The sequence below is a fragment of the Fusarium tjaetaba genome, assembly GCF_013396195.1.
Source record: "Fusarium tjaetaba strain NRRL 66243 chromosome Unknown NRRL66243_c0000189, whole genome shotgun sequence".
Taxonomy (NCBI): Eukaryota; Fungi; Ascomycota; class Sordariomycetes; order Hypocreales; family Nectriaceae; genus Fusarium; species Fusarium tjaetaba.
Window position 1 is genome coordinate 1 of NW_023501385.1, and position 22,382 is coordinate 22,382.

The following is a 22,382-nucleotide window of genomic DNA, read 5'->3' on the forward strand; positions in this document are numbered from 1 at the left end:
CGACGGGAGGATGGGAGGGCGGTGGATGAAGTTGATGCTGTTGAGATTGTGGAGAGGGTTGAGGTGCTCGGCGGGAGCGGGTTCTTGGAGAGTTTTTTTGGCATTTTGAGATTAGCGAGGGAGAGATTGATAGAGAGGGGAGGTTGGATGTGGTGATGGAAGGTTTTGGTGTTGAGAAGTTGGGACTTTCTTGTTATCGCCCCGCGGTGGGGGGATGTGACGTCGCTGACGTCGCGTGCGTGCGTGCTCTGACCAGGCAGCTAACGTTGCTATGATCGACGCATTGAAATTCATCCACTCTTCAAAGGGTTCCCGGTTCAACGGTCAACGTTGTAGCGGCTTTATCTATACTTGATCTTGGAACCTAATCTCACGCGGAGTGTAATACGGAAAGACTATCACTGGACTCTAACCAAGATGCCACCCGACTTTGGTCTTTATTAGCTCCTGTGATCTAGGTATGTCAATTTTCTATCATTTACTTTATTTGTCTGTAGCAAAGATGCATGGTAATTGGACCCTTATTTTCTTCAGTAAATTGCACATAACAACAAGTCTACGCTTGGTGAATGACCATAGTGGAGGGTCTGTCTATTCTCTCCTTCCAGCACCGGTTAGGCTTTTCGTAGTGAAGTTCAAATATGAAAAACCAGTTGAAGAATGCGCGTATTCAAGTCTCCCAAACCTCATTGCTTACAGTACCTAGAGAGTCTTGCTGCAGCCCAGGTCGAATGTCAACCTCTAAATCCCTACTTCGGCTACCCCGCACTCACACTCTCAGCGATTGCGGGGAGGCAAATTACGGGTCCTCTTCAGCACAATAAACCTCATCTAATTGGCCCGAGGTAATTAGTCCAAAGTCGGGGACATTTCCCCATTTAACTTGGACGTTTGCCTGACTCTTTTTAACCTGAAGAACTGATTCTCTTTTTTGTCGAAAACGCTGCAGTTCATCTATCCCCGGGTATTTAACCCCTGCGATATGCATATGCCGATGAGCGTATGTCTAAGAGATAAGCGATTGAGTGCTGCTGTGTGTCATTCTTGACGGTCAGGGGTTGGTCGCGAAGATCGACTCATTCACGCGACACGGTCAATTGAGGGACTCAAGACGGAAACAGAAGATTCATGATGGCTAAAAGAACGTGGTCGGACTCTGCTGGAGCGACCACCGCTGAAGCGGCGGTATGTCTTGATGTTCTTGTTATGAGAATTAGCTGACAAGACAGGCCCCGACGCCAGCTCGTCCAAATGGAAATGGGAGAACTGCTTCTCATCGGCAAAGCATCACGGGAGTTGTGTCCAATGACGGTACAGTTCCTCAGATCTCACGCAAGATCAAGGCGTGCGCAGCATGTCGAAAACACAAGGTGAGATTAAGAAACTGCATTGAGATGAGTCAGAGTTAATTGTGGTAGATCAAATGTTTGATGGATGAAAGTGGCCCGCCATGTCGAAGATGCGCGGAGAGAAATCTAGGCTGTGTCTTGAGCAAAAGTCTTCAAACCATCATGGATGAAAAGTCACAGTAAGCCCTGCCTCTTCATCACTCACCATCTCATGATAACTAACAAATCAGATTCTCCGAATCAGTGGTCCAGGATCTAGAGCAAATGCACAGCGCTCTAAGACAAGTCATGACCAAACTCAGCCTCCCAGAACTCCCACCCCTACAAAGCATCAACGCACGAGAAGAAGGGTCACCACCTAAAGACGACCAGGCAAATACGTCTCATAATCTCTCTGTGTCACAAGAGGAATTCCGTGGTCCTTCATGTGACAACTCACCCAAAGCGACGCCTGAGGATGAAGGGCTTCCTTATGTGCCTATTCACTCACTTTACACTCTTACTAAACTCAGTGCTCTTCGATCACCCGATAACCCTGAGGCCCAAAAGGGAAACGCCATCAACGACTTTATCGCTCGTGGTGCGCTCTCGCTAGCAGATGCAGAAAGTCTCTTCTCTCTGTATCGCGACCGTTTAGATCGGTATATGTACGGAATCGGCTGTCGATACATGACCCTCGAAGAGCTCCGTCGCAAAAGTCCCATCCTCTCCGCCGCGACACTCACAGTAGCTGCACTACACGATCCCAAAGCCGACAACATCTACGGAATCTGCAGTGGAGAGTTCCGACGCCTCATGGAAAAGTCAATGTTTGAGCGGCGCATCGATCGTGATTATCTTCGCGCCATGTGCGTTGCTTCATATTGGCTAAGCGATCTTTCCTGGATGCTCTCGGGGTATGCTATTCGACGCGCGGCGGAGTGTAATTTGCATAATAGCTATAATCAGGCTATCAAGGAGCAGAGTCAGGAGGCGGCGGATTGTGCGCGGTTGTGGTATATACTGTATATCTGTGATCAGCACCTTGCGACTTTGTATGGACGGCCTTCGATTGTACAGGAGGATTCGTCGATTCAGGGATGGGAGCAGTTCTTGAAATCGCCGGTTGCGACGGAGGAGGATAAGAGGTTGACGGGCCAGGTTATGCTGGTTAGTATTCTGCGGAATATTCGAGAGCTCTTTGGGACGGATAAGGGTGAGCCGATCCCGAGGGTATACCTGAATCACATACTGCAGTTCAGACGGCAGTTGGATGAGTGGTATACTCGATGGATGGGAGAATTGCCTGGTAAGTCAACATCAACGCTTGTCCCCGACTTATACTGACTCATTTACAGAGCAATGGACTCAAATCGGCTCATTCCCTCGAAAAGGAACCATTCTTCACTACAACTTTGCCCAGATCCATCTCTACTCACACATCTTCCGCGGTCTCTCCAACGACGCGCCCATCCCTCACTATTTCCTCGACTGCGCCATGCAAGCCGTCAACGCCGCAACCGCCATCATCGACCTCATAATAACCGACCCAGACGTCGCAGTCGGCATCGTAGGGATGCCCTCGTACATGCTTTCCATGACAGCCTTTGCCTGCATGTTCCTCATAAAAGTAGCAGTCAAATACGGCAGCGATCTCATCGAGCGCCAGCGCGTGCACGACCTCACAACAAACCTCGTTCGACAATTTCGATCTCTAAAAGCCGGTAAGTGGCATCTTGCGAATCTCATGGCGGGCGGGTTGGAGCGCATGACTGCTACGTTAGCTACACCGGATCTGGGACAGGTACAGCCTGCGGTGTATAATAACGCGGTTGAGCATGTTGATATGGTCGTGCCGGGGAATCAGGTGTACACTGACATGGATGGGGATACGTTCTTTGACTACGACATGAGCTTTGGGCTCTCGCCGGTTTTCAGGTTCGATCCGAGTATGTTTACGGTTGATGCTTCGGGACAGTCGCTTCCGACGTATCCTGATGCTGATTATGGGATGAGGCCGCAATAGGATGGGGATAATGGGCGTTTTTGCTTGGGAATACCTTGTTGTTTGTACGTGATAGGGCTTGGGTATGAAGCTGAAGAGATATTCTTATCCGCTGATGCTCCGTGATCGGATAACTAGCCTGTATCTGGGTGAAGCATGACTAGAGATGTATCATATCTGCTCCCCCAATGTACGTGATGATCCCTCCATCTACTGCAACTTCTCTCCACAGTTTGTGCATCTCGGATTTCGTTCCGTCGACTCCGCATCATCTTCTGCGGGAACACGGATAACCTCATTCACCCCGCGATAGTGGATCAATCTTATCCGACCAAACAACCATTTAAACACAACAACTCACTCACTTCATCACTAACACAATCACTAGCCTATATCAATTCAACACCAAAATGGCCAATACACAGCATATTCTCATCACAGGCGCCGGTGGCTTCATCGGCCAAGAAATCATAGCTCCTCTTCTCAACTCCTCACCCTCAATCCATCTCACAATAACCGACATCTCTGAACCTCCCGTCCCAACTCAACACGCCCAGCGCATCACTTCTCTCGCCGCAGATCTCACCAAACCCTCTGTCGTCGAACAACTCATAACATCTCAGCCCTTTGAAGCAGTGTATCTCTTCCACGGGCTCATGTCCGGCGGCTCAGAAGCGAATCTCGATCTCGGTCTTCAAGTCAACGTTGATTCAGTCCGCTACGTTCTCGACGCTCTGAGAAATAACCTCCCCGGAGTCAAAGTTGTGTTTTCGAGTTCTTGCGCTGTTTATGGACCGGAGGAGGGATATGTTACTGAGAAGACACTGCCGCAGCCGAGATCTTCGTATGGTGCGGAGAAGCTTATTGCTGAGTTGTTGGTGAATGACTTTTCGAGAAGGGGCTTGATCGATGGGAGGATCGTGAGGTTGCCGACGGTGGTGGTTCGACCTGGAAAGCCCTCCGCTGCAGCGTCGAGTTTCGCGTCAGGTATAGTCCGCGAAAGTCTGCAGGGCATTCCTAACGTCCTCCCCGTGCCGAAGGATATATCGATGTGGATCTGCAGCCCAGCGACTGTGATCAAGAACTTGATCAATATCAAGGATATACCCGCCGAGAAGTTTGGAGACTCAAGGATTGTGAATCTTCCAGGTATTACTGTTAGTGTACAGGATATCCTAGATGCTGTTGAGAAGGTTGGTGGGAAAGAGGCGGTTGGTTATGTCAAGGAGGAACAGGACGAGGCATTGTATAAGATTGTGAAGAGCTGGCCGCCGTGGTTTGATGCGAGTAGGGCCAGGGGTCTTGGGTTGGATGGGGATGGGGAGTTGGTTGATGCTGTCAAGGCTTTCCAGGAGAGATTAAAGAGTTCACAGTAGGGCTTTTATTATTAAGTGATTCTATCTCTATCAATTTATAATGGGTATAGTCAAACATCGCAACTTCTGTCCTACAGCTTTGAAGACCTCACTCTTCGTGACACTGAACTCGGCTCAATACGACCAGAAGTAACCAAATGGTCGACATCTAAGGTATTAACAAGTTCAGGTGTTGCCTGCTCCAGGCTAGTAATGCCTGCGAGCCTCATTGATGTCTCAAGCTCATCCTTAAGAACTAAACAGCATGTTAGCCACTACCACATCAACACCATTCAGATAACTTACTCTGTGAAAGGTGTTCAACGCCCTTTTGACCATACACCAACGAATACAAGAACGGTCTTGCAATTCCAACAGCAGTGGCTCCTAGTGCAATGACCTTGAGGATATCAGACCCACGCTCAAAGCCTCCGTCGATGAAGATCTCAAGATGTTCAAAAGCTTCAGGGAACCGCTTCCGGACCTCAAGGAGTATAAGGATCGAAGCCGGAGCACTGTACATCTGTCAGAAACTCTCCTTGTGAAGCGGATGAGAGTAAACTTACCCGTCGAGAGACCTCCCACCGTGATTACTCAACATAACACCCTCAACACCATACTCAACCGCCAACTTAACATCCTCCACAGTCTGAACCCCCTTGAGCACAATCGGCACAGAGCTCTCCCGTCTAATCCACTCCAAATCCTCCCACGAGAGGCTCTTATCGATATACTGCCCCATCAACCGTCCGAGTCCACTGCCCTTACCATCTTTACTGCTCTCACTACCACTCATTGCAGATTTTATAACAACAGCTTGGGGGGCTCGTTCGTCGGCTTCGCGTTTTCCGGGGACGGGGGCGTCGACGGTCACGAAGATGGCTTTTATACCGAGGGAGCGAGCGCGGCGTAGGAGTTCGATCGTTTTGGGGCGGTGCGAGTTTACGTAGAGTTGGAGGAAGAAGGGATGGCCTGGGGGAGCTGCGCCGATGATGTTGGGGAGGGAGTAGGAAGCGTTACTCGAGATCTACAAGGTTAGCTCATATCTCATGTAACAATAGCTTTTGACTTACAATCTCAAAGATTCCTTCACTGGCAGCTGCTCTACTCCAACCAAGCTCACCATCCGGATGCGCCAGCGTCGCCATGGCAGCAGGACACATAATAAACGGCGCCTTACTCTCGAGCCCTAGGATATTTCTCTTGATACTGACTTCAGCGACATTCCGTAGAATTCTCGGGCGAAGCATGACTCGGCGGATGAGTTCCTTGTTCTTGGAGACTGTGACGAGATCGGTGGCGGCGGAGGAGTAGAAAGCCCATGCTTTTGGTGATAGCGCTTTTTGCGCGGCGAGGGAAAAGTCGTTTGCTGAGAGGATTTGATCGAGGGTTGGGACGGAGGATGGGAGTTGGATTTCTGGGGTTGTTAGTGAGTGTTGTTTGAGTGAGGGTGAGAGTGAATACCGCGAGGAGGTGGGATGTTGGGAGATTCAGACTCCATTGCTGCGAGATCACTCATGATGGCGGTTAATTGCAATTGTTCACTGAAGTAAAGCTGGTGACAGTATACAATTGAGACTGAGACCCTACTGTTATCGTTGTCTCATCATGCCCGGTCTTCTTATATCTTTGGGTAGCATCCGTAGATCATCTTTAGTGCAACATCAGTCCCCGCAATCGGACTCCTCACCTTTCATCATGACCCGTCGTCTCGGGCTATTTTGGCGCGAGTGGCACCGCGGCATCGACACGGTCATGTTGCCGATGGCCTGAGATTTGCCTTGTTCGGTCTTCTCTCCGATGGACCTCAGCTGAGCCCACGAGCACTCACTCATGAAGAAATGGATACAAGAGATCTGTGTGAGCATGCAAAGATTCATATTATCTAATTTTTATGCATTCTTCGATATGGAGTGCTAGTATTCAGCCAATTGTCGGGATGGTCAAGATACTAATTTGGGTCACAATCTCGGATTCCTTTGGTCCATCTATCGACATCAACATCAACATCATGGAGAGCGTCTAATATCACCAGTCGCCTCTACAAGCAAACTAAGTAGGGACATGCCTCTTTCACCATATTCTTTCTTCCCAACCACAACAACAGGAATCACAACCTGGCCCGACTCACAACAAACAAATGCAACCCTAAACAAAGCTACGATTGTTCATTCACCAAACATCTCCTCACTTCACTCATCAAACTTTCATAACTCAAAATACCTGATATTACAATATATACTACCCTAATAACACACACCCTACTCAATAACAATATCCTCTCCCAATCTCCTCAGCGGCAACTCCTCCACCATCTTCTCCAACCGTCCACACCTCTTGACCACATCCTTCGCCTCCTCCGGAAACCCCATCCTCATCCTCCCAACCCTCTCCCACACAATTCTGCCCTCCCTCTCCGTCCGCTCAACAACAAGCAGCATGACAAGCGCCTCTTCTACAAACCACAGCACAGTCATTTGTTCACCCCGCGCGTGACGCTCAATGTACTCGCGCATTGAGCCAGCTCCGCGACTCATACGTATGTCGACGCTGACGCGGTTGAAGATCCATCCGTCAGGGTGAGAACGCGCTTTTACGCGGTCGAGGACGAAAGGATTGGGGACGTGGATCCCATAGGGGCGGATGTGAAGATTCGGTGGAGAGGGGGGCTGGCCTGTCACTGCGGTCGAGGCGCCAAAGTCATATGCTACACTTCCATCGCGGTTGACGAGTACGATGTTGGGTGAGTACGTCCAGCGGATAGAATTAGGATCGTTGCGCGATACATGCGTGGCGGAGACGTAGTGATGGTGGTTATGCTTGCGCTGAACGGCTTTTGTGTCGGGATCTACCACTGTGATAGAGGAGTAGAGATCAACTGGGCCTTTCCAGCCTGCCCATGTCCAACTGGGCATGTGAGGACGTCTTGTGGCGATGACGCCTTCTTTGTGGTGCCAGAAACATGTTGAGAGGGCAAAGATGTCGCGCGTGCGTGGGAGGCCTTGGACGGCTGGTCCTTGGTCCATTTGTGGTGCCCAGAGGGGAATGCCGAGGATGTTGAACATCTTCCCGCGGCCGACAGTGGTCTCAAGACGTCTTAGCATGCCGAGGAACGCATCTAGTGAATCTCGGTCGTATGTAAGGTCTCGTCGTGTGTAGTTTCCGATATGTTGGTCTGCTTCTCGGAAGATACTAAGCGTGCTTGGATCTTCAGCCTTGCCTGGTAATCTCTTCCAACGCTCCCAACTTCCATCAACGAACGACACACCGTTGAAAAGGCCAGGACGCATAAAGTCACACATCCGCTGTTCCTCCATGTCGTGGTAATACTCAAGCGGTAGGATGAGTGACTCAGGACAGCACATGCCCTCGCATTCCCAGTACATCTGCTGATCCGTAAAGATCAAGCGCCGTCTCGCAAGGAGTCCTTCTTGATATGTCCAGCCTCGCTGATACCACGTTGAGTTCTTAATCGCCAACCGTGGATCCTGAAGACTCGATACAAGCGTGATGTTGGAGTTGACGAATTCGTACTTTGGCTGAGCTGGTCGAGTTCGTGATCCCACGCCAGGAAGACCATAATCTGCATCCTCACCACAAGCTGCAATGATAGCTAGTATGGCGCCTTCAAAGATATCGTCCATCCTCGCAATCTGCTGCATCCGCTCTGCAGGCTGAACATCCTCCATGCATAGACGATCAACCCAGAGATACCTGATGCCGAGATCTTTAGTCGCAATGACAGCATCCCATACAACCTTGGGCCATGTTTCCGTCGTTTTGTTTCCCCAGACATAACTCAACGCCGCATATCGTTCTGTGATAGACGCAGTGACCACCTGAGGAGGATTCTTTGCGCAATCAACAAGCTTAAAACCCGGCATCTCCCGCGTAACGGGTTTTCGGCCACATCGTCCCTGGTGATAGAATTCGCAGAACCGTAGCCAATCCACTCCAATGCTCATATCAATCACACCCTCCAGCTCACGACCCCAAATACCACGTTTCTGCCAACCGGCATTATCGGTCATAGAATTCGCACGTGAATGCTTCCCTTCTGATCTAGCGCTGAGGAGTTCATTCGGTGGCTCAGGCATCGTTCGATAGAGCATACCAGACCCGCGGAACCAATCAGCGCTCACATCCCAGCTCAATGCGCCATCACCGCTCTTTTTGGGGACCACGCCTAGATATGCTGGACTGACGCCTTTCATCTTATTCTTTGCTGAGTGGCCCTGCTCAAACATGCTCTGATTGTCGATGAGGTAATTTGTATCGCGACTTGAAAACCCAGAAAGATATAAATCGCCCTCTCCCTCGCTGGGAATGTGCACTGAGAGGAAGAGCTTGCAGAGTGGACATTTTGTCATGAAGCGATTCTCTTCAAGCTCCTTTAACCGCCCTAGCGAATGCTCCTTGTTCTCAAACGTATCCGCAGAAGTCGGATTCAGAGCTCTCATGAAGAAATCATCCATGGTGTCAAACGTTGAGTCGATATCAGCCGCCCAACCCGCACACGCCGTGCACAGATTAGGGTCCTGCGGCTGTCCTCCCGATCTATCGGAATGCGCTGAAGGACTACGACTCTTGCGCCAGCTGATCCTCCGAATGAGAGAAGCCCTCCTGGGCTCACGGTCGTCATCAGCCGGGGGAGGATCCACAGTGAGATGCTGCATCATGTTCTTGAGAGGGTTCCGTGAGCGACGCCTCTCGACGCCACCGCCTGGAGAGACGGGAGGCGTGACGGTCGGAGTTCCTGGATCCAGCATATCCGGCATTGTCACGGAGTGAGTGAGTGAGATGGGAAATGGGTTCGGCTGCCCGAAGATTGAAGTCGTTTTGGCGCCGTTGACGCTCCGTGATTCTCGGGGAGGAACCGGGTTTCTTTGACCCCCGTCTCGGCTGCTAGATTCCGGTTCTCCACTCTTGGCGCTGGCGCCAAAAAGATAAAAAAAGAATCAAGGGAAAAGAGAAGCAGGGATGATTTCTTATTAGTGGCGTTTAAATAAGGGGAATAAATAAACGCTGAAGAGAAGAATAAAAAAGGGAGAGTCGAGTTGCCAAATAGTTACTTGGTAGGTGATGAGTGCGTAGGCGGTCGCTATAAAAAGATGCAGAGCCGCTGCCAAGTTTAAAATATCAGGCGGTTATTTCGAGATGAATACAACACAACCAACAGATCGTGGTCATGAAACAAACTCCTTCGGACGCGGCGCAGGTTGGTTCGTGAAGCGGGGCTTGGGGGCCAAGTGATGGAGACAAAGAAAGAAAAGAAAGAAGCGGTAAAGAAGAAGACGAAGGAGAAGAAGAGAATCTCTTTCAAATATAAGAAAAGTGTCGCTGATGGTATATTACTCGCCTCAAATTAGATATTGGCAGGAAAAGCGGCAGCGAGATTCGATCCGAGATGAACGCAGCAAGGATCAACTGAGACATCCACAGGAACTAATTCTCAACCCAGGCGATAATACCACCAAAAAGACTTTGAATAAGAATTGCATTTAATGTAAAGAATCTGATTTTTTTGTGAACGAGGCTGGTTTACACAGCCTCACTTGGCAATGACTTGGCAGGTTGAAAAAAGAAGAGATGCAGATGCAGATTGTGCGGAGAATTCACGATGACGTAATTTGATGATTGTGAAACAGCCTCACATTTAGTTACTGATGATTCGTGTTGTGTTGTGCTCTGTATTGGGTAAGTCGACACCGAGTGAGTGAGCTGTACATACAAGTAAAGTGGGTTGTTAGGTGGTTTCAATCCTTTTTATGGCGCAGCGATCACTAGAATCTCACTCAGATCAAAACGCTTTGACGGGATGGACCCTGTAGGATCAGAGTTGATCCGCAGCTGGAGATGATCCTGTCGCCAAAGATAGATCAGAAGTGCTACGCGATCTTACTTTCAAGACACTGCCTTGTTCAAGAATGATTCCATCAAGACATCGAGGTTGGATTGAAAAGGCATATCAAGATAGTGGATTCACCTGTAGAACAGGTTGGTGTAGATCATGTCAGCCTTGAAGCGGGGAACATTGCTTTTGCCTCGACTTTACCCTATATCACCACGATAATCTCATAATCTCACAACCTCCTCCATTACTTCTCATCGTTCATATCTAAACATCTTCCCGAGTAAACGATATCGCCCATGTCATTCCGGGCCGTCGTGCTCCTCCACGCCAATATCCGAACCAGAAACGCTATATCCTCGGCCCTCACAATGAAACAGCCCAAAAGAGGGGTCGATTCCATCTGATCTTGTCCATCTCTAGTATGCTTCCAGCTTAGCCTCCAACGGTTGCAGCGGCTATCTCAGATTTATCTGCCTCCATCTCTTGCGTGTGACGTTGCTTAGTCTAGAGCTAGGAAACTCTAATATTCTCACCATGCACGATATCATGTCGTTCCGATAGTAACGACAAGAATCGAGATCTATGTACTGCTGTTGAGATTCATGCAAGGCGAGTCAAGATGTCACATGAGATGAGGTACATGTTCAAGGCATGCAAGCTTCAATTGTCTCTAAACTGCGCTGCCATCGAAAGTTGGCGGTTCCAGTCCATGACTAGCATGTCTCTATTTCTTTCTTTCTTTCCTTTCCATTGTACCTGTCTGTCCGACTTGCTCGTTGAGCTCGCATTAGATACCCTCCTGTATCGTACCCTGGAAGCATGGCCCTTGAAGATCCGCGAGTGTCGTTGTCATGGCCGAGTGTCGTTGGTGATGGAAGAAGGAATTTAGTGCTATCGAGTGATTAGAAGTTGTTCAATATATGAGATGGTGTCTGGTAGGAGCTAACCTTGCAGCAAGAGCAGTCAGTGCCGCAGGCAGAGGCCTCGTGGTTGCAGCAAGAGCTGGATACTGTTAGTCGGATGTTCGATGCTTCACCGTTACAACTCTTTCAGGCTCGATAACCATTAAGAGGTAGTAGCAGATTGAGGGGAGCTCACCAGGGAGACATGTTGATAATTGTTGGTGAAGAAGGCCTTCGAAAAAGTTGTAAGTGTTGTGTGTGTGTGTTGAAGAGTGAGATTGTTGGATGATGAACAGAACCCGATTTGAGCGAGATGAACCGCCCTTCTTATACTTTTCGAAGCCTCATATTCTCAACCATCTTCCATCATACTCCATCTCTCGGTTGTCTGATTATCGCATCCGGCGTGGGTATGGGCGTGGATGGAGGTGGGAGTGACTCCACCGCATGTGCATCACCAACTTGTCTCGAATCCAACCAAGTCTCAGGGTCCTCCCAAGTCAAAGTGACCTTCACCCCGCATGCCCATGTACGATGTGGGAGGCCCATGTTTCTGTAATTGGCCGAGATGGTGCATGGTGGTTGCGCCGAGCCTCCACTACAGGGAGAGCTCTCCACCGTGAAGCTCCAGCTCAAGCTCTACTCGCGCCGTCCCGAGATGCAGCCACTGGGAAAGAGTTTCATGGCCACCAGCGTTGCAACGCAGACTTGCACCTATTGAACCGAGCGGCACCAGATGCGGAACCGACAGTTTCTTTCCAGAAGAGGTAGGATTGGCATGCTACTGAGGCCTGCTGCTGACATCGTAGCGGTATCGCCACGTAACGCATGCAGATGTAGTTCGCAAGACATGGCCAGTACCCATAGATGTCTTAGCTTGAGCCGGATTCCGATAGCTCAGTCTAGCTGCCAGGGACAAGGCAGCACCTGAAGCAAGTCATGCTTCCATGGAACTCGAACACTTGGGAGTGGGGGTTCATCCCAGCGACGACAGAGCTTTAGAGCGGCTCAAGCCGGACTGACTAAAATAGTTTCGTCCATTGCCCACACCGGTGAGTAGGGGCCTGAACTGGGGTTGCAAGAGAAAGAGAAGAAGGATGTTGTACCTAGAGACCCTGCATCCAAGCCGGGGTAGTTCCCCTTTGGGCCTACCGAGATGCCTCGTCCTGTACGTGGACGAATCAAGAGAATAGATATGCCGGATGGGGGTACACACAGAGCAAGAAGGTGTAAGAGGAAGCGATGAGAATGGATATGAACATGTGAGAGGAATAAGAGTTAGACTTATTCGCCGAGTGGGGTAGTGAACCAAGACGACAAGAGGGACGGATAATGTGAGGCAACCAATAGCAGACGAGCTATGTCTGATGGATGATCATGTTAAAGTGAAGCCAGCAACAATCGAGTAATGTTTGCCGCTGGAATGATAATCAACAGCCAAGATAATCATGCAGTAGATGCACGGCGAGGGCTAGTTCATCATCGTGATATGTGAACGTGACGAACCAGTGTGATGAACAGGCCTATCAACAACAACGGAGTGTGATAGGCATAAGTGAGACGGATCGATGAGGGATAATCGAGAACAACGTGGGCATGGATGGGGACCACAAAAGCCAATACATTGACGGTTCAGAGTCGATTAGTTCTGTACCATTCATGCATGCATCCCGCGCATGCATCTTTGGCAAGATTGGGCAATGATTGGTGTGTTGGGCCCTCCTACACCAAGCGAGGATGGGAAACACAAGGCAGTAAAAGTATATCCCAAAGAACTGGTGAAAGCGTAGGACTATTGCGCCCGTGCATGAGGAGACTTTAGTCATGGGAAACACATCGGGCTACCGGAGGTGTGGGTGCAGACGTGGGAGTGTAAATGGGATCGAGAGTGTGTGATTGATCCATGGGAAACGATGAGCTGTCGTGACCCACGTCTAACGCGGCAAACAGACACGATGATAGAAAACAAGATATCTTGAGGGAAATAACGGAGAGAAAGAGGGGCTAGAGAAAGAAGAAAGCTGGGACGTAAGAGATAACGGCGGAGACTTACATCTGTGCATGACGATCATGCTAGGACATGAGAATGCCTACTGTCTTCTCAACACCAGGTATCTCTGGTGAAGCGATCAATATTGGATCAGGTAAAGACAAGCGTCTTCTCATCTGCCCTTCTACAACACACCAAGGGCAGAGAAACATCATCTCATCATGAGTATCAACTACTTCGCTACATCATCATCACACACCGAAGTCCGCTATCACACGGAGGCAATCCGGGATCCAGGCATCGTCTCCATACGGGGCAACCGAGAGTCTCCCCGCCCGGTCTGAGCTGGTAGTAATGTTGCCCGAGTTTGTCTTGTATCCAGTCATAATAATCTCAAGGCGTGGGATGGAGACAAGGTCTCGGAACTCGGCTGGGTAGTTTGTATCATGATGGAAAGTCGAGCCGGGATATCTCTCGTGGGGGGACTCAGGGATATGGCTTCGTCGTGAGACTCAGGAGTAATAAGACCGTGATAATGGGGCCATGGGCCGTGGACCTTTTGAGAGGACGTGGGTGAGGTAAATGCTGTGTCCACGGTCGGCGAAGTTGAGTTGAGTCCGGGTTGAAGTCGAGGTCGGTACCGAGGGAGACCGACTGAAGGGATGATCAAAAGGAGGTGAGCCCTCGATACAAGAGACGGGTTCCGTGATGATCGAGGCTGGTGGCTGAAGGTAGTCGAGCTGCTGTTGTATTACTCTCATGGAAGACTTTCGAGTCCAATGATCCATGGTACTTTTCGGGTATAGCAAATTGACACTGACCAGAGAAGTATCCTCTCCCTTGTCCAGGGCGATTCAAGGCTTTCTCTTGCCATCGGAGATCAATAACCAAACAAGTGCTTGTTCATCTCGAAGACTTCAAGAGTCAAACCAAGGGACGACCTCATTCTTATACTCATTTCTCACCGTCTCAGCCTTATCAACAACCCCCAGGGTCCTCCCGCTAGACGCGGCAACAATGATGCAACGCACACTATATCAGCATCGACAATATCCGAGATCAACTCTGTTTCTGGCTGTTTTTCGAGGCCATCGCATCAAATTTGGTGGTGTTGGCACTCAAAAAGACATCAGGGTTGTCCATCAAGGTACACACTTGTCTATCCGGGTTCTCAAATCCAGATAGGGCAGGCACACGACGATAGTGACGTGATGGAAAGATACAACTAAATTCCACTGAATTAAGTGAAGAACAAAGGTATTCTTATATCGTGGGCTTAAAACCACCTTTATGGACAGAACATAATTGGTTGACTGATGAAAATGGTGTTATGTTTGATTACTGTGAAATGGCCGCAGATGATGAAACACCGAAATTGTTACTGGTCCAAGTCATATAATTCCCTCTGAAACTCTTGAAGTTCATTCTATATCTAAATGCGAGATCTTGTGAGAACCTTCGTACACTCTTCAAATACGACAAAGTGCATTGTTGTTGGCATATGTACCCCCAGCTCCAGCACCGCTTGCTTTCCATCATGTATGACAGCATCTATACCCCTGAACTCGGCCGATTAGATACTCCCTCTCGATTTCTGTCAGCGTCAGATTCAACTTCTTTCATTCTCATAAATCAAACAAAGAAGCTGCCCTCTCCAAAAATTCAAAGTCGATATTCGGAGGTCCTCGACTCCTCGTTCCTCATCACTCGAGTGATCTGCCGAGAACAAAGCTATCTTTGCGCTTATGACCTTTAGTTCTTAATATTAAGGATAAGTTCCATGATAAGGAGTATTCCGTCCATGTATAATCACTCTTGAGCAAACACCTATCTTCCATCGGCTTCACGATGAAGCTCCTCGCCTCGTCCTCCCGTATATCGATACATCTCCTCAGCTTTCCTCGACCAAGCACAGCTCAGTGTTGTGTCTCTTGAAATCTTTCTATTAACTCGAATTGACGGTTGTCCTCTTCTTCTAGTGGCTTTGGTTCGGGCGATCCTGCCTTCGACACCTAACACTCTCGAATCGATGATCCTATATGCAAGTTTGAATATCTCAACGTTACAAAGGTCCCAGATCTTCGATCCTATATAATTGACGTAAATAAAGCACTGGGAGATCATGTTTATACTCTGTTCTAGACATTGTCATGGTATACCATCTGAACTTTCTTATTTGCTCTGCTCACATTCTTGCCATATATGCCACTATTCGTGACAAGACAAAACCCCAACCACTAACCACTACCTTAGAAAGGCAAACATAGTACCGATATACGCCCTCTAGCCTTTATATTTATAACCTGTCCAAAATAGGGTGAGGCTTTTGCAACTGTGGTGATCCTGGTCTGGATGACGGGGCGACACCGCAAGCATCGATGTGATACTACAAGAGATGGAGTAAACTGCATATCCTAAATATCACAGTACTAAATAAGATAATTCGATTTTAAGCATAAGTTCAGGACCCCATAGTGCACAGAAAAGATTGTTCAAGAGGCTAAGCAATAGCCAAATCTTTACTTGCAGATTCCATAGTCCATTAGCTACTTGGGCACCCCCTGGGTCCAACAAAGCTTCGAATCTTGAGCAAGGTGCCCTAATTGGCTGGCCTAAAGACCTCAAAAGCTAGACTAAACTTGCCAAAGTCTTTATATTATTTAGGATAAAGGTCACAAGATTAATTCTCTTGTAAGTAGCTTACGGTCTCACTTGGGAACCCTCGCAATTACAATATACCGCATTACAATTATCATCTGAACTATCCTATCAGTTCTTCTTCAATACCCAATGCATCCAAGCCTATCATACAAAGAAATCCCAGGGCTAACACGGAATCGTACAGCAGGCCGTTGGGCTGACCATCCCAACCGACAAACAAAAGACAGATGTGCTCTCCTGTGGTATCACTAGACTCTGCGCACTGCCCCTAGCTTCTCAACACACAGACGGGCTCGCACGCAATTCTACCACGGCTCAAATCCCTGCGCAAGGTCACAAAGTTCGACAGGAAATAAGACTCTTCCTCTCATACCCCTCTTCATCCTCGCAATTCGGGGGAGCAAGTCCAACATAGACTCTGTTGGTAGCTGGGGGATCTCATCACCAGTGCCCGAAAGCCTATATCCAGCCCTTCGTCCGCCAGACCAGGGTTTGGTAGGGATAAAAGGTCCGTTGTGTGCTGCTTGGGTGAGATACTTTGTTTCGTAGTGACGATCGATCAAGGCCCATTGAAGTAAGCGGGGATGGAGCTTTGCTGCTTCGGTGATGGATCTCGCAATGACTTGACCTCTTCTTCCGGTTGTGAGGTATGTCAGCCTTGCGCCGTGACGGATAAGGAGCTTGAAGCATTTGAAGGCTCCAATGCTGGCAGCAAACATCAATGGTGTTCCCTTCCCATGCCACTCGTGTTCAATGTCCAGACCCATCTCAAGTAAAACCTGCAGAAGCTTCGGGTTGTCATTGCGGATAATGTAAAATGATGGAGTGTATTTGTCATCCGGTTCAAAGTTCACTAAGCGAGCACGATACTCGTGTGGCATGCGCTTCATGATCGCTTTGAGCTCCATGGACGATAATTTCCTATTAGCAAGAATCTCGCTGAGTAAGAGCGGTTCCTGTTCTGCAAGTCGATGGAAGTCAAAGTTTCCATTCAGTACAAGCGGCATGCCCTCAGCACTCTCATAGATCGCATTCGTGAGAGTGCTTCCGGTACCTGGCCTTGTTACGTAGGGATCCGCTCCAAGCTCGATTAACTGGCGCATGATATTCACATCGACATTAACCATTTCGAAAGTAATGTCGAAGGATGTCGTAGGGCTCGCGCCGTTGCTCAATAGACAACGAGTAACTCGGAAGTCACCGTAGGCAACAGATCGCCCCAAGGCTGATGCGCCGTTGGCACACAAAAGATTCGGGTTGGAGCCCGCTCTCAAGAGTGTTAACACCATATCTATTTGGCCAAAGTGGGCAGCCTGGTGCAGGGGGGTTACAAGTTCTGAATCTTGCGCATTGACATCGGCTCCGTTTCTGATGAGGAGATTGGCCACATTGTGATATGTAGTTAAACCATTAAATCGATTACTGCCATCTTTTTTGGAACATAGAGGTATAACATCATGTAGAACCGTACTGTGGTTTGCGGCAGTATTATCCGAAGTAACTTGCTTCCTCAAGTTCAAAGCGTAACGTAGAACTCTCTGTTGAATGCTCTCATTTGCAGAAAACTCGAATTCCGAAGTAACTCCAATGGCCCTCATCTGCGCCCTGCTACTTGTCAGTATGACCTCTTGTTCGTCTATGTGTCACTTACCAGTATCTCTGAGCATGCTCAGTTAGGTGTTCGATGAATATCTCAAGGACCATTTTCTGATGGTAAACAATATCAGGTCCACTGTTACGGGAGTGGAAAAGAGCTTGGATCGGTGAGATCGGGAGATGGAACCATGACATCCCCATCTTCAAATAAGCATCTAAGCATAGTTTGAAGAAGGAGCGTGCTTTATCTGCAGCGATAAACAAATCGGTGGTTATCAGTTTTCGAATATTCAGGCATGCGCAAAGAAGTGCGTTGTAGCCATCCGGCCAATGTTCCTCACATCCAGCCACGAAACCAGTAAACCCCATCTCCACTAGTTCCAGCATAGGTCGGATCTTGTTGGTTGCTGCCGTGTAACTGAGAAGGGTACAGCCTCCACAAGGCATTATGGCCGAGGCCAAGTCCTTCCTTGAGGTGTGGTCGAGAATAGACGTAAACAAAGGATTTCGGCTTAGTTGATAATGGTCTATCGCATCTGCTACCATGGCGCCTATTTGTCTGGGTTCAGAGATCTTCTGCTCGTGAGTTGCTTCGCCGTGAGATGACTCTGGCAGTGAGTCACTGTCAGAGTTATCGTTGTTGTCGTTTCGGGCCGGAACCGGGTTCAGCGAGATGATGCCCATATCCTGGGGATTATCATAGTCCAACAAATTATCTTTCATATACTGAATCAATTCTTGTTTGCCGCCAACGATTGCCAAGAACAGAGGGGTTCTTCCCGAATGGTCTCTCACACTGAACAGAGGTTGTGAGTATCTCATCAATATTTTCACACAATCCAAGGAACCAGCTTTTGCAGCGAGGTGGGCGCATGTTCTACCCAATCTTGGACTGATAGCAGTGATCTTGTCAGCCAGAGGTGTGGCCTCCAATAGGGTTGTGAGGGCATCACGATGGCCCCCGGCTGCTGCAAACTGCAAGGCATTGTAAGTATCGCGATCCTCCATGTGTTCGTAGACGGATAGCCAAGGAAACTCTCCCGATCCGACTTTCTCGATGATCATTTCGAGGATAACCACATATCCAAGCTTGGCGGCAAGAAGATAGGCACTGATGGAATTTGGCGGTGCCAAAGAAGCATCTGCGCCTCGTTCAATCAGCAATCGCCCTAGAAGGATCTTCTTTGAGCAGATCGCTATCGTGAGCAATGAAGGGGACGATGTGGATGATTTCATTGGTGACGTACTAAGGGAGCAAGAGTTAGTCGAAGTATAGGATAAGTTCAGAAAACTTAGGAAAGTGTAGGATGAGTTTAGCAAACTTTGTGAAGTTTAGGATAGATTTAGGTAAACCCAGGGGAAAGGGTATGAGTTTAGGATAGGTGTAGGTAAAATTAGGTAAAAGGAGGATGAGTGTAGGATATCCTTAGGTAAACTGGGGCAGAAGTAGGATGAGTTTAGACCAGAATTAGAAGACTTACGCAGGTATTTCCAAGCCATCAACATCCAATCCCTCATTAATCAACTGTTCGAGAACCTCCACAGCGACCGTTTCATCAGCTACCCGGACGAGCTCCGTGAATGTATACTGTTGTCGCCGCCTAAGCTGTTGAGGCGTCGTGCCGAACAGCAGAGGCCGTATCATGCTCACATCAATAGGCTGATCAGCTAGAAAGGTCTCAAAGACCGACCTCCCGTTGAGAGGTAGTGGCCGCCGAGGCTTGTGCGCGTCGCAGCCACATTGAACGAGCAGTTGGACAACTTCTGGCATACGGAAACTAACGAGCTTCCACAGCAGATGCCCCGCCTCGTCCTCGTCAAAGAAGCCCTTGTTGCCGAGTTCAACGCGCTGTCGATCCCTATCAGACAACCAGCCGACCAAGATAGTGGCGACGAACGACATGTGCCAATGGTACCATTCCGGTGGCATGTCAGCCCCTTTCGTCGCTATACAGCTGATAGCCCATTTTTTGCTCTCCTTTTCGTAGTCTGCGAGGGCGCCCACATCGACCAAGCACGATACAGCCATGGACATGAAAGAGGATAGGAAATAGAGGGATGTAGGTTGTGCAAGCGCATTAGTACTCATCAATGGGAGTACGTCCTGCGTGAACCGCAGCCAAATGCCTCGCCCCTTTGAATCTCGCGATTTGATGACTTCAGGCGTAAGAAGCTTCATGTAGGCGCTGCGTGTCATGCTCGGGGAGCAGGAAGGATGTGACGACGGGCTACGAGTCAATCGACCTTCCTTCAAGAGCTTGACATTCGTGATAACTGTCTCTGCTGCCGTTGTGCCGTCAGCGAATGGCCGAGAGGGTCCAGCCCTGTCAAGTACCAATGAGACCAGCTCCGGTGAAGCCGACATATTAAGCGACTTGAGGAGTAATTCATCATTCACGTTAGCCTGGGGAAAGAGATGAAACAGCTGTCGTACCAGCCCCAGATTGCCCCATTCGACAGCCCATCGAGCCAGGTTCTCGTTGCCCTCCGCTCGTATATACCCTTGGCTTTTCTCAAGCAGAAAAAAAGCTGCAAATGGTGCGGCGGCCGTAGAGGTCTTGGGAGATTGTTGAAGAGCCTCAACGTGAGCAAACGCTGCCTGTAGTGGCGTACGCCCTTGTTCATCGACCGCGTTCAAGTTGCGGATCTTGTAAGGATCGTTGTCCCACAGGAATTTGAGTATGTCGTCTTCGTTAGTTGCGGCGAAGTAGTGCCAAACGTTGCGGCCGCCATTGTCCTTATCAAAAGTCGGTACACCGTGCTCGAGAATTAGCTTGGCCATAGGACTAACTTCGTTACAGACCATGAGTGGTGTGCGACCACTTGAGTCTCTGGCTCTGGTATCAGCCCCGGCTTCAATAAGCATTTCCAGAATCTCGTTCTGTGCAGATTCAGCAGCCATGTGGAGAAGAGTCTCTTCCTTATCATGTTTGAAGTTGGCAGAGAACCTTGGGTCTTTGATCAGACGATCCACCAAGATCACATTGAAGTCTAAAACGGCCGTCCGAACGGCAGCCGCAAAGTTATTGTCTTTCAATGTGTCCACCTTTCCGTCACCCACGGGGGAAAGCCTGATGTTGGCGTGCACCATGAGTCGAGCAACCAGTTCTTGGAGCCAGTTATGCTCTGTGGACTCTGTTTCAATGTCGGCCAATGTCAAGTCATAGACGTACGTGAGCAAGCGCGCAAATCGAGTTCGATGAAGCAGACCACGTTTGACTACAGGTTCTCGCTGTAAAAGTAGACAAAAAGAAGAGTCCAGTGCGTCTCCTTTAGCGATGTCAGAGGGTCCTTTGCCTTGGGTGGCATTTGCATATCCTTTGATGATGTTTGTAAAGATTGCTTCATGTTTGGTCTTCATTGCAGTCCAAAAGGCCAAGCCTGCGAGTGATACCTCTTCAGAGGCATCTTTCCAAGAATACCGAAACGAGCAATCTGCGCCATTTTCGACAAGTAATAGGATAGTTGCCGCCTGATCGACATCAGAGTCGTGACCAACGAGAAGAGTCGGCCACGATACTGGCTCTGTACGGGTGATAAGAACCTTGCTGCCTACGAGGGCGCAATATAGTGGCGTGCCGAGAAGACTGGGCTGGTTGACGTTGGCTCCCATTGAGAGAAGGTCTCTACAGAGGTTAGGCAGCCCGAGGGCAGCAGCAATATGAAGTGGCAAGACAGATCCGTCGCAGAGCGCATCAGTCAGCTCGAGAAGACATCTTGGCGAAAGGGCCATCGTGCCGAACGTTCGAGGGTATGTCTCCCTGGCATACTCAAGAACCCACTGTACAAAGTTGTACGACTTTTGGATACGAAAGAGGGAACAGACTTGAGGTCGAAGCTTTTGCCAGTAGATCTCTGCATATTTTGGCCATCTTGTAGCCGCTATTCTATATGTTGGCTCTGTTATGCGGCGTGACTGGACTAACGTGATCTCTTTGTTGTATTCTGAGGGTTCGCGATCATTTTCAGGAGAGTTCAGGATATTTAGCCATGCGGAAACATCTTCGGGTCTAGCTTCACCCTGCTCATCGTCATAGGGGACCTGCACAGGTGACTCGATAGCCTCTGGGTCATATTCCTTCTGGACCAGAAGTTGGGGCAGTGGTTCTGATTCGAGTAGAGTGAGCCGAAGTGAGATATCCTCAAGAGTGTCTGAGATTCCAAGCACAAACGCTAGTTTTGATCGGATGTCCTGGAGTGATGATCTAGCGGCTTTAATCCCATCAGAAGTGGCGAGATGGTGGAAGGACTTGATGGCAGTGAGGAGTAACTCGAACCCATCGATAATTGGCCATTCTTGTGGAGGGTCATTTTCTGACCCTGAGGCGCTAGGGGTGATGCCCAGGGTGCTGTCGGCGGCATCGTTGTCTACAGACAGCTCAACGATGAGGGACTCAAGACTATAGAGAGTGCCTCCAAGAAGTCTTAGCTCGATGGTTAAGGATTTGAGGTCATTTTTGTCAGCTTTGGTCCCGCCCTCCGCCTTGAGATGTGTACTGATACAGGCACAAGCTTCAAATGTGGAATCCTTCAATGTACGAACGGTCTTCAACAATGGAGGCGACATTTTGCTGACTCGAGCTCATGTTGTTGTTCCTGTTGCTGTTGCTGTTTCTGCGTAAGTAGCTTCTCTGCGAAGCATAAAAAGTCGAGGTTGTACCATTGATCGCAATGAGAAAAAGAAGTTGAAG

At 49.1% G+C, this 22,382-nt stretch overlaps 5 protein-coding genes across 5 annotated transcripts; 2 read left to right on the forward strand and 3 right to left on the reverse strand.

Annotated features, from left to right (window-relative positions):
- Nucleotides 1-1,511: 1,511 nt before the first annotated feature.
- On the forward strand, nucleotides 1,512-3,354 carry FTJAE_8647 (transcriptional activator of proteases prtT; the record flags this gene model as incomplete). The annotated part of the gene is made up of 3 exons (XM_037355485.1): nucleotides 1,512-1,528; nucleotides 1,580-2,637; nucleotides 2,687-3,354. 3 exons carry the CDS (start codon nucleotides 1,512-1,514, stop codon nucleotides 3,352-3,354), a joined length of 1,743 nt encoding a protein of 580 aa, XP_037204240.1.
- Nucleotides 3,355-3,743: 389 nt separating this feature from the next.
- Nucleotides 3,744-4,709, forward strand: FTJAE_8648 (alcohol dehydrogenase; the record flags this gene model as incomplete). The annotated part of the gene is made up of 1 exon (XM_037355486.1): nucleotides 3,744-4,709. The coding sequence occupies one exon, from the start codon at nucleotides 3,744-3,746 to the stop codon at nucleotides 4,707-4,709; it is 966 nt and encodes a 321-aa protein (XP_037204241.1).
- Nucleotides 4,710-4,780: 71 nt separating this feature from the next.
- Nucleotides 4,781-6,207, reverse strand: FTJAE_8649 (L-lactate dehydrogenase (cytochrome); the record flags this gene model as incomplete). Its single annotated transcript, XM_037355487.1, has 5 exons — nucleotides 4,781-4,944; nucleotides 4,995-5,203; nucleotides 5,255-5,715; nucleotides 5,762-6,105; nucleotides 6,153-6,207. The coding sequence occupies 5 exons, from the start codon at nucleotides 6,205-6,207 to the stop codon at nucleotides 4,781-4,783; spliced, it is 1,233 nt and encodes a 410-aa protein (XP_037204242.1).
- A 742-nt stretch (nucleotides 6,208-6,949) lies between these two features.
- FTJAE_8650 (uncharacterized protein) lies at nucleotides 6,950-9,457 on the reverse strand (the record flags this gene model as incomplete). Its single annotated transcript, XM_037355489.1, has 1 exon — nucleotides 6,950-9,457. One exon carries the CDS (start codon nucleotides 9,455-9,457, stop codon nucleotides 6,950-6,952), a length of 2,508 nt encoding a protein of 835 aa, XP_037204243.1.
- Nucleotides 9,458-16,400: 6,943 nt separating this feature from the next.
- FTJAE_8651 (uncharacterized protein) lies at nucleotides 16,401-22,258 on the reverse strand (the record flags this gene model as incomplete). Its single annotated transcript, XM_037355490.1, has 3 exons — nucleotides 16,401-17,700; nucleotides 17,747-18,937; nucleotides 19,173-22,258. 3 exons carry the CDS (start codon nucleotides 22,256-22,258, stop codon nucleotides 16,401-16,403), a joined length of 5,577 nt encoding a protein of 1,858 aa, XP_037204244.1.
- Nucleotides 22,259-22,382: the final 124 nt, after the last annotated feature.